The sequence below is a fragment of the Chinchilla lanigera genome, unplaced genomic scaffold (assembly GCF_000276665.1).
Source record: "Chinchilla lanigera isolate Chin_1 unplaced genomic scaffold, ChiLan1.0 scaffold00112, whole genome shotgun sequence".
NCBI classification, from domain to species: domain Eukaryota; kingdom Metazoa; phylum Chordata; class Mammalia; order Rodentia; family Chinchillidae; genus Chinchilla; species Chinchilla lanigera.
This window is the reverse complement of record NW_004955513.1, coordinates 2,425,466-2,438,529: the sequence shown is the minus strand read 5'-3', so window position 1 is coordinate 2,438,529 and position 13,064 is coordinate 2,425,466. Positions and strand designations below refer to the sequence as shown.

At 55.4% G+C, this 13,064-nt stretch overlaps 1 protein-coding gene across 4 annotated transcripts; it reads left to right on the top strand.

Moving 5' to 3' along the window:
* Window positions 1-510: 510 nt before the first annotated feature.
* On the top strand, window positions 511-11,907 carry Gbgt1 (globoside alpha-1,3-N-acetylgalactosaminyltransferase 1). 4 transcript variants are annotated; one of them, XM_005408414.2, is made up of 8 exons: window positions 511-1,315; window positions 1,451-1,536; window positions 1,961-2,117; window positions 2,660-2,725; window positions 7,136-7,186; window positions 7,266-7,301; window positions 7,760-7,894; window positions 9,715-11,907. In XM_005408414.2, the coding sequence occupies exons 3-8, from the start codon at window positions 2,047-2,049 to the stop codon at window positions 10,397-10,399; spliced, it is 1,044 nt and encodes a 347-aa protein (XP_005408471.1). In that variant the 5' UTR covers window positions 511-1,315; window positions 1,451-1,536; window positions 1,961-2,046; the 3' UTR covers window positions 10,400-11,907. The 4 variants fall into 4 exon arrangements, with proteins under 4 accessions (XP_005408471.1, XP_005408472.1, XP_005408474.1 ...); XM_005408417.2 differs by having other exon boundaries at window positions 1,193-1,315; window positions 1,454-1,536; XM_005408415.2 differs by having other exon boundaries at window positions 1,451-2,117.
* Window positions 11,908-13,064: the final 1,157 nt, after the last annotated feature.

Genomic DNA, 13,064 nt, shown 5'->3' with positions numbered 1-13,064 from the left:
AGCATCTCTCCAAGGCTCCTATCCCTGCGCGTGGATGACTTTGCTTTTCTTGGTCCTCCTGCTGATTCCTACCTAGGGCCTCTACCTGAGTCCCTAGCTCAGCCCAATTCTTTGCTCAAATGTCCACATACACCTCCTGTGCTTTGTTTGTTCGCTGTTGGTTGTTCTATTTTTAAGTCTTGAGGTCTCTTTTACCTTCCCTCACCTTTTCACCAGCCCCTTCCAGGCCAGTGCAGTCATCAGACCGATGTCCTCCTCTGGGCATAGAGATGGGAGAGTGCACGATGTACCAGGAGAGGGCTTTGGCCGGTAGGGAGGCAGCTAGGCGTGCTGTACCTTCTCTTGCACCTCTTTAAGAAGTTGCCAGAGGGGGCTGGGGATTTAGCTCAGTGGCAAAAGCGCCTGCCTGGCAAGCGCAAGGTCGTGAGTTCGGTTCCCGGTACCGGAGGAAAAAAAAAACAAAAAAAAATTTAAAAAATAAATAAATAAATAAATAAAGAAGTTGCCAGAGTTCCCAAAACCCAGTGAGGAAAATGAAACAGGAGCTGCTCTATCAGGGCCCTGTTTACAGCTAGAAAATGGAAGCGCTGGCCATTCAGACAGCACAGGTAAGCTCCTGGGTCCGGCACCTGCAGACTGAGGACACAGGCCCTGCCCTACAGGGAACCTGTAGGCCTCAAGGGAGACCAGGGCACAGGTGGCCACATGCCTGAGGCACCTGGGAGGCTGTGCCCAGGTGCCAGGAAATCTGATCTGTGACTCCAAGGGGAATTGCTACCCTGAGCAAACCCGCAACTTCTCACAAGGCATTGTTGTCGTGTTCTTCTTAGCCTTCCCTGCCGTTTCTCTGGCTGGCTTCTCTCCTCTCGTCTCCCTATTTACCCTTAGGACCCCTCCGTCACTGACTCCTCCCTGCACCTCCTGGAGGCCCCAGCTGCCGGAGACTCTGCACCCTTCGGTTTGCAGGTCACTGGCCAGATGTCACAGCGTCCCTCCTGTGCCCTGGAGGGCTAGGAGTCCACAGGAGCAGCCCTTCCCGGACCAGCTGCAGATTCACAGCTCCAAGAGATGCTGGGAGCCACCTGCTCGTAGCCTCCTAGCCTGCAGAGGAATCAGAAGGAAAATCAACCCTCAACCCAATGGGGAGCGCGACGTTCGCTGGTTCTCCATTCCTGTGACCTCAGGGAAGCTCTTCTGGGCGCAGTAAAGCTTCTCCGCCTAGGTCGCAGCCCATCTCTCCGCCTACACTCCGCCCAGCTCCCCCGCACCGCGTTTCTCCCAGCCCGCTGGACGGCGGTGCGCTCCAGCCTTCCAGGTATGGACTCTGGTTTGGGGCGGGTATGGGTGGGGGAGTGGGACGCTGCGCTCCAAGCCCCAGGTGGAGGAAACTGAGGCCGCAGGAGGAGGGCAGTGGGAACTGACCCTGGCCCTGGGTCCTCCGCCCTTGCAGCAGGGCTGCCCAGAACCCTGAGCTCGCCTGCCGGACAGTGCCAGCCGAGCGCGCACAGCCACCAGTGCTCCACGTCCTCACCCGCGGTGGGTATCTCCCCACCCCTTCGGAGGAGGAGGGCCCTGAGGCTGGGCGGGGTGATTTGTCCAAGGTTGCAGAGTGCTGACGCTCCTTCCCAGACCCCCATGCAGACCCAAACCTCCCGGAGGAGTGTTGGGCTGCTAATCTGTGCCCAAAGGGAAATCTGGGCGGCTCCTCCTCTTCGCTGGCTCGGGAACTGACTGGCTGCGTTCAGGCTGCGACGGCCTGGACTTTGCTCCTGTTGTCCTCGCTAGGAACTGTCCTGGGAATCCATAGCTCCTTTGGACTCCGTGGAGGGAGGGTGGAGCGAGACACCCACAGCTGAGCCCGGTGCCCTCATTACCCGGATGGGCAGATCCCGCGACCCGCAGGGCTGCAGGTGTGGGCTCCGGATGATGGTGAAGTAAGAATTATTTTGCTGTTGTTCAGAGAGGCAGGCTGGGAGCCTGACAGCCCCGCAAAGGCTCACCGGCCACGCCCGAAGCATCTCCACTGCTGGAAAGCAACTCCCAGCAATGACCCACTGGAGACTGGGCCTGGGCCTGGGGTTGTGCCTGCTGGCCAGTGCAGGCCTGTGGGTCCTGTGGTGAGTTCCCCATGAAGCCCTTCCCTCCTGCCCATCCCAACACTCCTCCCTGCCCCTGTATGTCAACCCCAAAACCTTGATCTCTGCCCCTACCGATGTTCAGGTCCCACCAACCTCTCCCAGGCCAGCCCCATTAACTAGTCTTAGCTTCTGAATTGTACTTTGTGGAGCCTTTGATTTGTTAATTTCCTCTGCCTCAATTATCCTTCAAACCATGTTGCTGTGGAACTCCTGTCCACGATCGCGAAATTTGCTCACCGTGCCCTTGTGGGAAGCTCTGAGACCTGCATCTCACCCCACTGTTTGTGTGTGTGGGCCCCTGGCATCCAGCTCATAGGAGCCCTAAGAATGAATGACTGAGTGGGTGAACGGATCACTCCCCCTATGCCATATGCAGGAGGCTTGGTTCTCTGAGGTCGGCCAGACCCTAGAATAGAGATCCCCCCAAATGCGCCATTGAGGGTGTCCAATCCCAGGAATGTACCCCATGTGGGTGTCACCCCTGGAACAGAAAGGAGTCAACAACTGTGCCTCCTTCCCAGGCTGTGTGCAGAGAACTGGCTGCCGGTGTCCCACGTGCCCTACTACCTCCCCTGTCCAGAGATCTTGTAAGTATGGGGTCAGGGGAATCGGGGCCTCTGTGCGGCACTCACATTTTGAATCAGCAGAAATTTTAAGATCACAGAGTCCATAGGTTCCTGGATCCAAAGCTTACGGTTCTGATGAACGTGGCAGTGTTTAGGTAGTGTAGAGGCGGCCACAAATGTGGTATACATTCGCCACTGCGGTCTCAGAGAACCCTTGTAGCCCCCTCATGGTTGGGCTTGGACCTGTTGCACAGCTCTCCGCCTCCCTTGTTGCACCTGCAAAGTGGGGGGGTAGAGGGGCCCCTCCCGGGCCGGTGGAAATGTGGAGTCCGATGATGTCTGTCAATGGCCTGGTGTCATCCTAGCACACCGGAGGTGGTCAGTAAACAGTGCTTCACTAGGTCTGGACTTTTGGGCTTAATTTTGTGTTCTCTGTGGATTTGGGGAACACATTAACATTTGACTAAAACCCTGCCCACTTAATGACAATCTGACTTTTTGACGGCTAGGCATGAACAAATGAGTTGGGACCCCCTCAGAGGGGCATTCCGCAGCATGGTCTTCTGTTTCCGGTGACAGCTAAAGGAAAAGGGGAACATCTGTGTTGTTAGACTCCTAATGAACACGACTGGTTTTATTTTTATAAACACAGAGTAAGTCAGTACACTAGTGTTTCTGTTGCCAGTGACACAAAAAGAGTGGGCAAGTCATTCGTTCACGCCTAGCTGTCAAAAAGTCAGATTGTCTTTAAGTGGGCAGGGTTTTACTCAAAGTTAATGTGTTCCCCGAATCCACAGAGAACACAAAATTAAGCTCAAAAGTCCAGACCTAGTGAAGCACTGTTTACTGAGCACCTCCGGTGTGCTAGGATGACGCCAGGCCGTTAACAGGCATCATCCAGCTCCACACTCCCACCGGCCCAGGAGGGGCCCCTCTACCCCCCACTTACTGAGCTTTAACTGGACTCCCAGTTCTGGCCCAGGATGACGGGGTGGCACCGTACAGAAGCGGAGCGCATGGTGAAAGGCAGCAAGCACAGGTGGGTCTGCCCTCTGCTCTCTTCTTGTTCATAGAGAGCCTCTAGGACTCAATCGTGGCTGTCCTCCCTGGTGACTGGATCTAACCCTGATCACCCTGAAAGGCTCCACCTTGAAACACCATCATAGCTGGGCTTGGTGGCCCCCGCCCTCTAACCCTAGACTCAGGGTTGGTTCTCTAAATCACCAAAACAAAACAAAAAAATAATTAAACACAATTGTATTAAGGTTCCACCTTGTTACTACCTGACGGTGGGATTTGACTCCAACCTGAGTCTTGGAAGGGAACAAGCCATACTCAAACCGTCGCAGTTAGCAAGCTGGAAAACAGAAAGGACAAAAATCTCTCGGGTCTCACCACGTGTGTCACATCCGTTCGTTGCTGCTGGTTTGCTATACTCTCTAATTGAGCTGGTTCTGTGCAACATGGTTCTGAAAACAAAAACACTGCTTGGTATTGAAAATAGTTGTGATCATTCTGTTTTTGCACTTTGTATCCTCTTTTCGCCAGAACTGCCTGCTTTTCAGCATGGTCACCATTACCTTATCCCACACAGGGGCTGGGTTCTTTTTCTACCAAGAGCTGTTGAGCTTTAAGCTTGTTTCCAATTCCTTTGTGTTCTACCTGCATTTGTGATGTGCAGCTGCGGCCACCTCCCCTTTTCCACTGTGAAGAGCATTTCACTCTGATCCATTCACTGACCGGCCAGAGGATGCAGGCAGGCTCTTGATACATCTCATGAGGTGGTTTTCCCGAAGGACAGCAGCGCCTCAAACACTCACACTCGTGCACACACCCAGCTTGAGCAAAGCCCAGCGAGACCACCCCCATGTCTTACGTGAGGGAGTTCTGGGAATAGCCAGTGTTCGGAGAATCCAAAGTGAAACCACCCTGCTGAGGCAGACATGGAGGTGCACACCTGTAATTACAGCACTTGGGAGGCTGGGGCAGAAGGAGCACTGCAAGTCCAAGGCCAGCCTAGGCTGCTTAGGGAGTTCAAGGCCAGCCTGGACTACTTAGTGAGACCCTGTCTCACAAAACCAACCACCCTGCTGATTCCAGATAGGAAATGCTACTTCTGTTTTTTGGGGGTGTGGGGGGTTTTTTTTGTTTTGTTTGAATACAGTGTCTCACTGTGTAGTTCAGGCTGGCCTTGAACTCACTAGGTAGCCCAGGCTGGCCTCAAACTCATGGCAGTCCTCCTGCCTCATCAGCCTCCTGAGTGCAGGAATTACATCTGTGCATCACCACAGCCAGCTTTTACCTCTCGTTTTCATTTCTGAATACTGGAAAGCCTTCATTTGCATGACTTTGCATTAGTTGAATTTCTCCTTTGAAGTGCTGCTTATTCAGCCATCTTCTCTCTTTGTGGGTTCTCTATTGTCACTTTTATTTTTCCGTTTGTATGTCTTTGGGTTTTAACGAGTTACTAGTTTTTTAAATAGACTGGAGTGGGAAATTTTTTGTTTGAATTGGTCATCTCTCTTTTCCTTTGGATTTACCCTTTCACTGTTCATTTTATTAGCTTTGGGGGTTTAGAAATACAAAGTTCCCTAGTGTGCACGCAGCTGTTGGGAATGCCCCGCTCCTGCATTCGCGTGTCTGCCTCCTTACTGCAGCTGGAGTGCATCTGGCTTTGTGCAGAAGAGGAAGGAGCTGTCTTAGGAGCAGGGTGGAAGGGTGGGCTGCCTGCTGCTGACATCAAAGGGCAGTTTCCCCTTTTCATTTCCAACTGCCTTCTCAGAATCCCATCACATCCGGAGAAAAGACCTGAAATAGGTCTGTTTTTAAGAAATGCGGGCAGATGTCCAATTTGATAAGCTGATTTCAAAAAATTACCCATTGGGAGTAGAGCCTAATCCCCAAAGGGCAAGTACTGTATGGTTCCACTTACACAAGGCGTCTGCCTTCCTCGGATTCCGAGGCAGAAGCAGAATGATGGTCACTCCTCGGGGGGAGGGCTGATTCACCACGCAGAAAAGATCACAGTGAAGAAGGTGGGAGAATCAGAGGACGCTGAAGTCACCCTCACTGTTGGAGATCCACAGGGAACTGGCAGGCAACAGCGGCATAGGAAATTGCGCCTTGGGACTGCCTGCTGATGGTCCGCCTTGGGCTTCCCCTGGAGCGGGCTGTCACCGTGATGCTCACTGGAGGGCCCTGGGCAGGTCTTTCCCTGCTCTGCGTCTCTCCCTGACCCTGTGAGGGCACCATTAACATGGGTGGGTTGTGGACAAGAAAGCTAAAGCTTGTGCAGTTGGGTGTCTGGCCCCAGTCCCTGGGCCAGTTGGAGACAGAGCCGGCAGCAAGCACAAGGCTCTGACCCTACAGGCCAGCCACCTCCCTCCAGGAGCCTCTTCATCCTCTGGGCTCTCTTTGATTGTCATTGGATCCAGCAGACCCTGAGCACGTGGGAAGCTGCTAGGATGCCCGGCCTCACAGCGCACCTGCCAGGTGCCGGCACAGGCTGAGGTCCCTTCTCACTTAGTGCTCCCGGCCACTCTGCGGTTATGGATGGTTGCCTGTTTTACAGGTGAGGAGGACTGAGTGTCTCAGTCAGGGCTACACTAGAAAAAAAGAACTGGTAAGACAGATGGACAGACAGACACTTAGGCACAGAATCATCAAGAGAATTTGGCTTGTAAGATTTTAAGGATTGGCCAGGCAGATCGGAAGTGTCTAGGGCAGGCTGGAAGTCATAGCTGGGCACTCATGCTACAGCCCGCAGGCTAAATTTCTCTTTTTGTAGAGGAACCGCAGCTCTGTCCTTAAGACCTTCCAACTAGTCAGCCCCAACCAGGCTTCTTGGGATAGTCTCCTTTATATAAAATCAACCGAGACCATCATCGGATGCTAATCTCATCTACAGATACCTTCACAGCAAGGCCTTGACTTGTGTGTGTTTGTTTTGAGACAGGGTCTTGCTATCTAGTTTAGGCTGGCCTTGAACTCTCTATGTAGCCCAGGGTGGCCTCAAACTCCTGCCGGTCCTCCTGCCTCCGCCTCCTGAGTGCTGGGATTACAGGTGGGTGCCACCACACTGGGCTTGACTTGCGCTTGAGAAACCTGGTACTGCACCCTAGCCTAGGTGACACACAGCCCCCAAAGTTAATCAACTTGCCCCAGTCCCTGGGTCTTTGAGGCTTCTCAGCCATTCTGCCCAATGCCCGGATCTTGCAGAGCAGCCTAGCTGAAACAAGTGTCAGCTTGGAACCAAGCAGCACAGGGTTTGATCACCACCCTGCCCTTGCTCCCCAGTGATTCTGAACAGACCAGGCTGCAGGAACCCCTGCTCATCTCAGTGGGTCAAGCCACGGGGACACCAAGAGGGAATCTGCCTGGACCCCATCCCTCCTGCCTGGCTCTAACGATCTTTCTTGCCTCTGCCATCAGCAACATGAAGCTGCAGCACAAGGAGGAGAAGCCACTGCAGCCCATGAAACAGTAAGCAGACTGCCACCGCCCCCTTTGTGGCCCAGGGATGGGAGCTACCTTCCCTCATGCTGTCCCTTCTCGGTTGCAGGTTCCAGTACCCTCAGCCCAGGCTGGTGCAGCACAGGTAGGCTCACAGGGACCTGGTGGAGACTGGGGAGGGGACCAACAGAGCTTTGATTCGTACGACCGTGGCCGTGCCAAAGTCAGGGTGGGCTCCAGCTGTCATTGGCACGGGCAGGTTAGCCACCTGCTCTGGGTTTTTTGTGCACCACAGAGGAGGTTGGGAAAGCAGATGGTATTTTAGGGTGCCATGGGCTCCAGGTCTCGGTTCATGCCTGTCACCATCCATGATACATGAGGTCACATTTGCCACCAACCCCCGGCGTGCACAGAGAACGCCAGACTCCTGTAGACGCCCGGTGTGCCTGCACCAGCTCCTCGCCCTCCCAACCCTGCTGGGAGGTAGCTGCCACCATCCCCACTTTCCACATGGGGAAACGGAGACCCTGCAGCAGGGTCCCAGGGTGCGGCCCAGGCTTCCACACAGGCATGCTCACTGCGTTCACGTCTCCCTGCTACCAGGCCCACAGAGCTCCTGACGCTCACACCCTGGTTGGCTCCCATCATCTCCGAGGGAACCTTCAACCCGGAGCTGCTGATGCGCATCTACCAGCCCTTGAACCTGAGCATCGGCCTCACGGTGTTTGCTGTGGGGAAGTGAGTGGTGGGTAGGCAGGGGCTGGGGCGGGTCTGCCTGAGCCGCAGGAGCTCACAGGCCAGGGAGAGAGGGGCTGTGATCAGAGGCTGACGGACAGGAAGTGAAGAAGCAGGGTGACAAGGAAGGGGCTCCCTAGAGAAGGGGCCAGTCCTGGATGGAAGCAGAGGCGGAAGCCGCCCAGGTGAGGAGCAGCAGGACCTTGGACAGGTATCCCTTGTCCTGGGGGTGGGGCCATGTTACGCACCTCTGCTCCACTCCCCCAGCACCCAGCGCCAGCCGTCCCTTGATGGTGCTATAGAGAGCCCTTCCCGATTCTTGTCTCAGTCCAGGAAGTTTATATTTGTAATCACATAGAAAAGTTATTGGAATCCTAGCGAGTTAATTCCAATCTACCACTCCCAGTGCTACCCATGGCGAGAATAAAGACATGAAGGCGTATTTGTAATTATGGGGAGCCGAGGGCTCCTAAGTCCAGCTAGGATAATGGCCATCCGGAACAAAGGCCTTGACCCAAGGCCGAATCCAGGTTTTATTAATTCGTGAAGAAGGGAGGGGCTTGAAGATGAGTGACTGTGAGAATGGCAGGAAGTACGTGAGTGCTGTGAGCTGGGCTAGGTCGGAGGCCTGAAATCACCTCTGCAAGATGCAGAGAAGACATGCAGAAAGAGTAATCTGCGTAACACAACTGAGGCAGGATCCAATGTTTTGAGGTCGTGCCTCAGGTCTGATGTGTAGTCTTCCATGCCCTCAGAAGTTGTAGCCTCTTGCCTTGGGGCTTGATCCCAGCTGACAGCGTGCAGCACAGCTCTCCAGCCTGCCCAGCGCACACATTTTATTTGGGAGATATGGGGGCGGAGAAACACTGCCCTGTCACCTTGCTTCACAGACTACCTGTCAGCACCTGGCTGGGCCAATTTGCACTGCTTAAAGCCAATTGAGGGGAAAAGGAAAAACCCTAGCCAGCTCTGCACACATCAATACATGGAAATAGGGCCAGGTTCAGTGAAAATGGAGATAACTGCTCTTCTTTTAAGGAGAGTCATCCAGGCAGCCCTCCACATTCTGCCACCTACTTCTCAGCTACTTTCTTCCCCTTGGTCCTCAGTGTCCTGCCTGTAAAATGGGCAAGCTTCTAGGCAGCTTACAACAGTCAGAGCTCCTGAGAATCCCTGAGAGCACTGCCCAGTGCTCAGGAGGAGGCAGGAAGAGGCAGGGTGGGTATGACTGCAGGCATCACCAGGCTGGGCACCCTTGGTCCACATCTGAAATCCCCGCTACAGAGGCAAGAGGATCACAAGTTCAAGGCCAACTTGGCCAATTTAGGGAGACAGTCTCAAAATGAAAACAAAAAGGGTTGGGGGTGTAGCTCGGTGGTAGACCAGCCCTGGATTCCTTCCCCACATACTGTAAAAAAGAAAGCAGCAAAGAGAATCACCCTCAGCGGTCATTCTTAGGGCAGTCTTCGGTAGTCAGTACAGGTTAAATAGCATCTTGATCTGAAATGCATGGGACCAGAAGCATTTCAGTTTCAGAGTTTTGCAAAGTATGCAAATCTGCAGACTTTACCAGCTAAGCATCACTAATCCCAGAATCTGAAGTTGGACTTTCAGATGAGCGATTTCAGCCTGTGCTAGGATTACGGGAGTTTGAAAGACAAGAACCCCAGGGTGAGACTTGAATGACTTCTTGAGGTTGGGAGCTAGGAAGTGGACTTCAGCCTGGCTGCCCCAGACCCTGTGTCCTGGGTAGGGCCGGCACATAGTGGGGGCCAGGCAGTGGCCCTCCTGAGTAACCCTGGATGACAAGTTTATCATCACAGGTACACCCAATTCGTCCAGCACTTCCTGGAGTCAGCGGAGAAGTTCTTCATGCATGGCTTCCAGGTGCATTACTACATCTTCACCCATGACCCTGCAGCCATTCCTAAGGTCCTGCTGGGCCCCCACCGGCTCCTCGACATCATCCCCATCCAAGGTTACACCCACTGGGAGGAGATCACCATACGTCGGATGGAGACCATCAGCCGGCACATTGCCAAGAGGGCGCACCAGGAGGTGGACTATCTCTTCTGCCTCGATGTGGACATGGTGTTCCAGAACCTGTGGGGCCCTGAGACCTTGGGGGACCTGGTGGCTGCCATTCACCCAGGCTATTTCTCTGCAACCCGCCAGCAGTTCCCCTATGAGCGCAGGCAGGTTTCCACGGCCTTTGTAGCCGAAAACGAAGGGGACTTCTATTATGCTGGGGCAGTCTTCGGGGGGCGAGTGGCCAACGTGTATGAGTTCACCAGCGGCTGCCACATGGCCATCCTGGCAGACAAAGCCAATGGCATCATGGCGGCCTGGCAGGAAGAGAGCCACCTGAACCGCCGCCTCATCACACACAAGCCTTCTAAGGTTCTGTCTCCCGAGTACATCTGGGATGCCACGAAGCCCTTGCCACCCAGCCTGAAGCTGATCCGCTTTGCTACGCTCGTCAAGGATAGCAGATGGCTGAGGAGCTGACAGCAGAGCCTGGGCCACACAGTCCCCTGCCCCAGTGTAAGCCTTAGGTAGAGACCAGCCCCATCCTGCCTCACTCTCTCTGTCACGAGTCCAGCAGGAGGAGCTGGGTGGAGAGGTGGCTGTCAGCTGTACAGGGCCGCACACCCACGGCTGCACGGTGATCTGGCATGAGGATGATGACAGGAGGAGGAGACGCGAAGCTATAAAGGGCAGGGCCTGGCAGGCTTCCCCTGGCCAAGGACACGTGCCCCACTCAAAGTGCCTGAAGTCCTGCTGCTGTCCCCTTTGGTGGCCTAGTGCTCTTGAAGCTGCACTTTGCCCCCCCCCGTGCACAGCAGCCAGGACCCCTTACCTCTGGCTGGAGTGGTCCTGGGTACCGTGATGCTGCCCAGCCATAGACCGCCAGCCCCTTACTCAGAACCCCAGAGCCGGGCCTCCGTGATGGACCCAGCCTAGGCTCCCCCTGGCCACGTGCTGGAGTCAAATTGCCTTTCATAATAGTGCCTGAGGTGATTTTCAATAAAGGTGGTGTGGGCAACTGTTCTACTGGCTTCCAGGGATACAGGCAGACTGGACTGCCCCCGCACTCACCCTGGGATTACGGGGTATGGTTATTCCAGAAAGCCTAGGCTAAAGTTGCCTGCTGCCACAAATGAGAACTTCTACCCAGCTCCTTGCCACAGAAAGGCATCCTTCGAGGTCTGCAGGAGGCCTGGGTAAATGGGAACCTGTAGCCCCACCTGGGCATGGGCCAGCAGAGCCTGCACTGGAGGACCTCTCTGATCAGTCCCTGGGGTCACCTCAGCCTCAGGAAGCCATGGGGAGCTGGGGAGAGATGGGGTGTGGTGTGGGTGGAAGACTTGGCGGCCTGGTATCTGGCAACATCTTTCCCATGGCAGGAGGAAACAATAGGTTGGGAGAGACCTGTGGTCATGTGGGCACCCCTCGACCTGGCCCCCGAACAAGGCTGGGGGCAGCCTTGAGCCTACTCTTCTTAGAACTCCCGGTATAGCAGGGAAGCAGGGAGCCATCCCCGAAATGTGAGCCCTTGGAGTCATCAGGGCAGTAACATGGTGTGGGCTGGAGAGGACTGGAGTCCCAGAGAGACACAAATGGACCCATGGATTGTGTGTCCCCGGGAAGCAACCCCTGCCAGGGCTGTCTGGGCCACCACTCAGAGGAGGGGTCTATGACTCGGGGCTGTGTTGAAGGAGCAGGCCCTGCCTGCAGGGAGCTTCTGCTTGGAGCACAAGGTGGCTCCTGGACTTGGAGACCAGTGGAGACCCAGAGGCCTGGGCAGCGTCAGCCTGCAGGGGAGGCTCCCAGGTTCTTACTCCCTGCCTGGCTCTGGGGCTTCGCCCAGCGTGGTGGGCCTCAGCCCCTGGGCACAATGGCTAATTGGAGACCCTGTGCCAGGGCACAGCCCTCGGACACCGGCTGAGCAAGTGATGGGCAGAACCCAGCTGCTGAAACCAAACTGCTGCCCAGGTTGCTCTCCCAGCAGGTATGACAGGCACAAGGGCCTGGAGCCAAAGATGCCCCATGCGGGAAAGAAGTACAGGGCCTGGGCCGGGAGAGGAATGCACACAGGGTCACAGGCCCCGTGGGGAACCCTCAGCGCTGTGTGGCAGGATGGGATTTAAGCCTTGTGTAAATACAGGCAAACTTGCCAGAGCAGATTAAAGTTTTATGGCTCTGAAGCTTCTTAAATTGCAGAGGTGCCCTTCAAGAATCAAACATAATTACAAATCCCTGTGGTGCTCCCTGCCATGAAGCGCCCAAAGCTTGAACTTCCTGTCTCTTCCAGGCCAACGCCCTCCCTCATCAGGTACTACAGTCCAACACCATTGTTTGGCCCACAGGACCGGGCCCAGCACACCTCTGCTCCTGCCACCTACAGGCCAGGCCTGCCTGTCTTACTACAAGGCCAGTTCCCTGGGAATCACTCCTGCCGTGCCCTCCTCCAGGAAGCCTGCCTTAATGTGTGCTCCCTTCCAGGTGGGGGCCCCTGTGCCTTCCCACAACAACCCCACATCCATCTCAGCATTCGCAAAGCTGCTGTCCCCCTTCTCCATTCTGCCCCCCAGACAGCCAGCTCCAAGACCACACTGATTAACCACAGCGAGCTGAGTTTGTCCTGGCACCCGGCACCAGGATGCACTCTGAGAATGTTTGCTGAATGGCTGAGTGGGAGGCAGCCGACAGAACAAGGGCTGGGGAGTCTGTCCTAGCGCCCTGGGATGCTGGGCAGGTCGCCCCACATCCCTGAGCCCCGAGGGTGAGGGTTAAAGACGATTACAGCCGGGAGGACACGGGCCTCTTTCTGCTGAGCTGCTGCTCCAGCGGGCTGGAGCTCTGGGCTGTTTCTGGGCAGCAGGCCCTGCCCGGCAGAAGGCAGAGAGCACATCGGCCAGGGCCCCATGGTACACAGGATGACGCGGAGGCAGGATCCTGGGGTCCACGCCTGGATGGGCAGTGTCCACTCAGCCACCCCACCTCTAGGATGCCATGACTCTGAGAAGGCCGCTTGGATGGGCACCCTGTCTGCCTACCGCAGTGACCACAGCCCTTGAGGGCGTGCTGGACAGCAAAGCGGAGACAAGAAAGTGCAATAAAGGGTCCCATCGGAAAGTGGCGTGACCTGCCAACCGTCCCATCGGTGTGT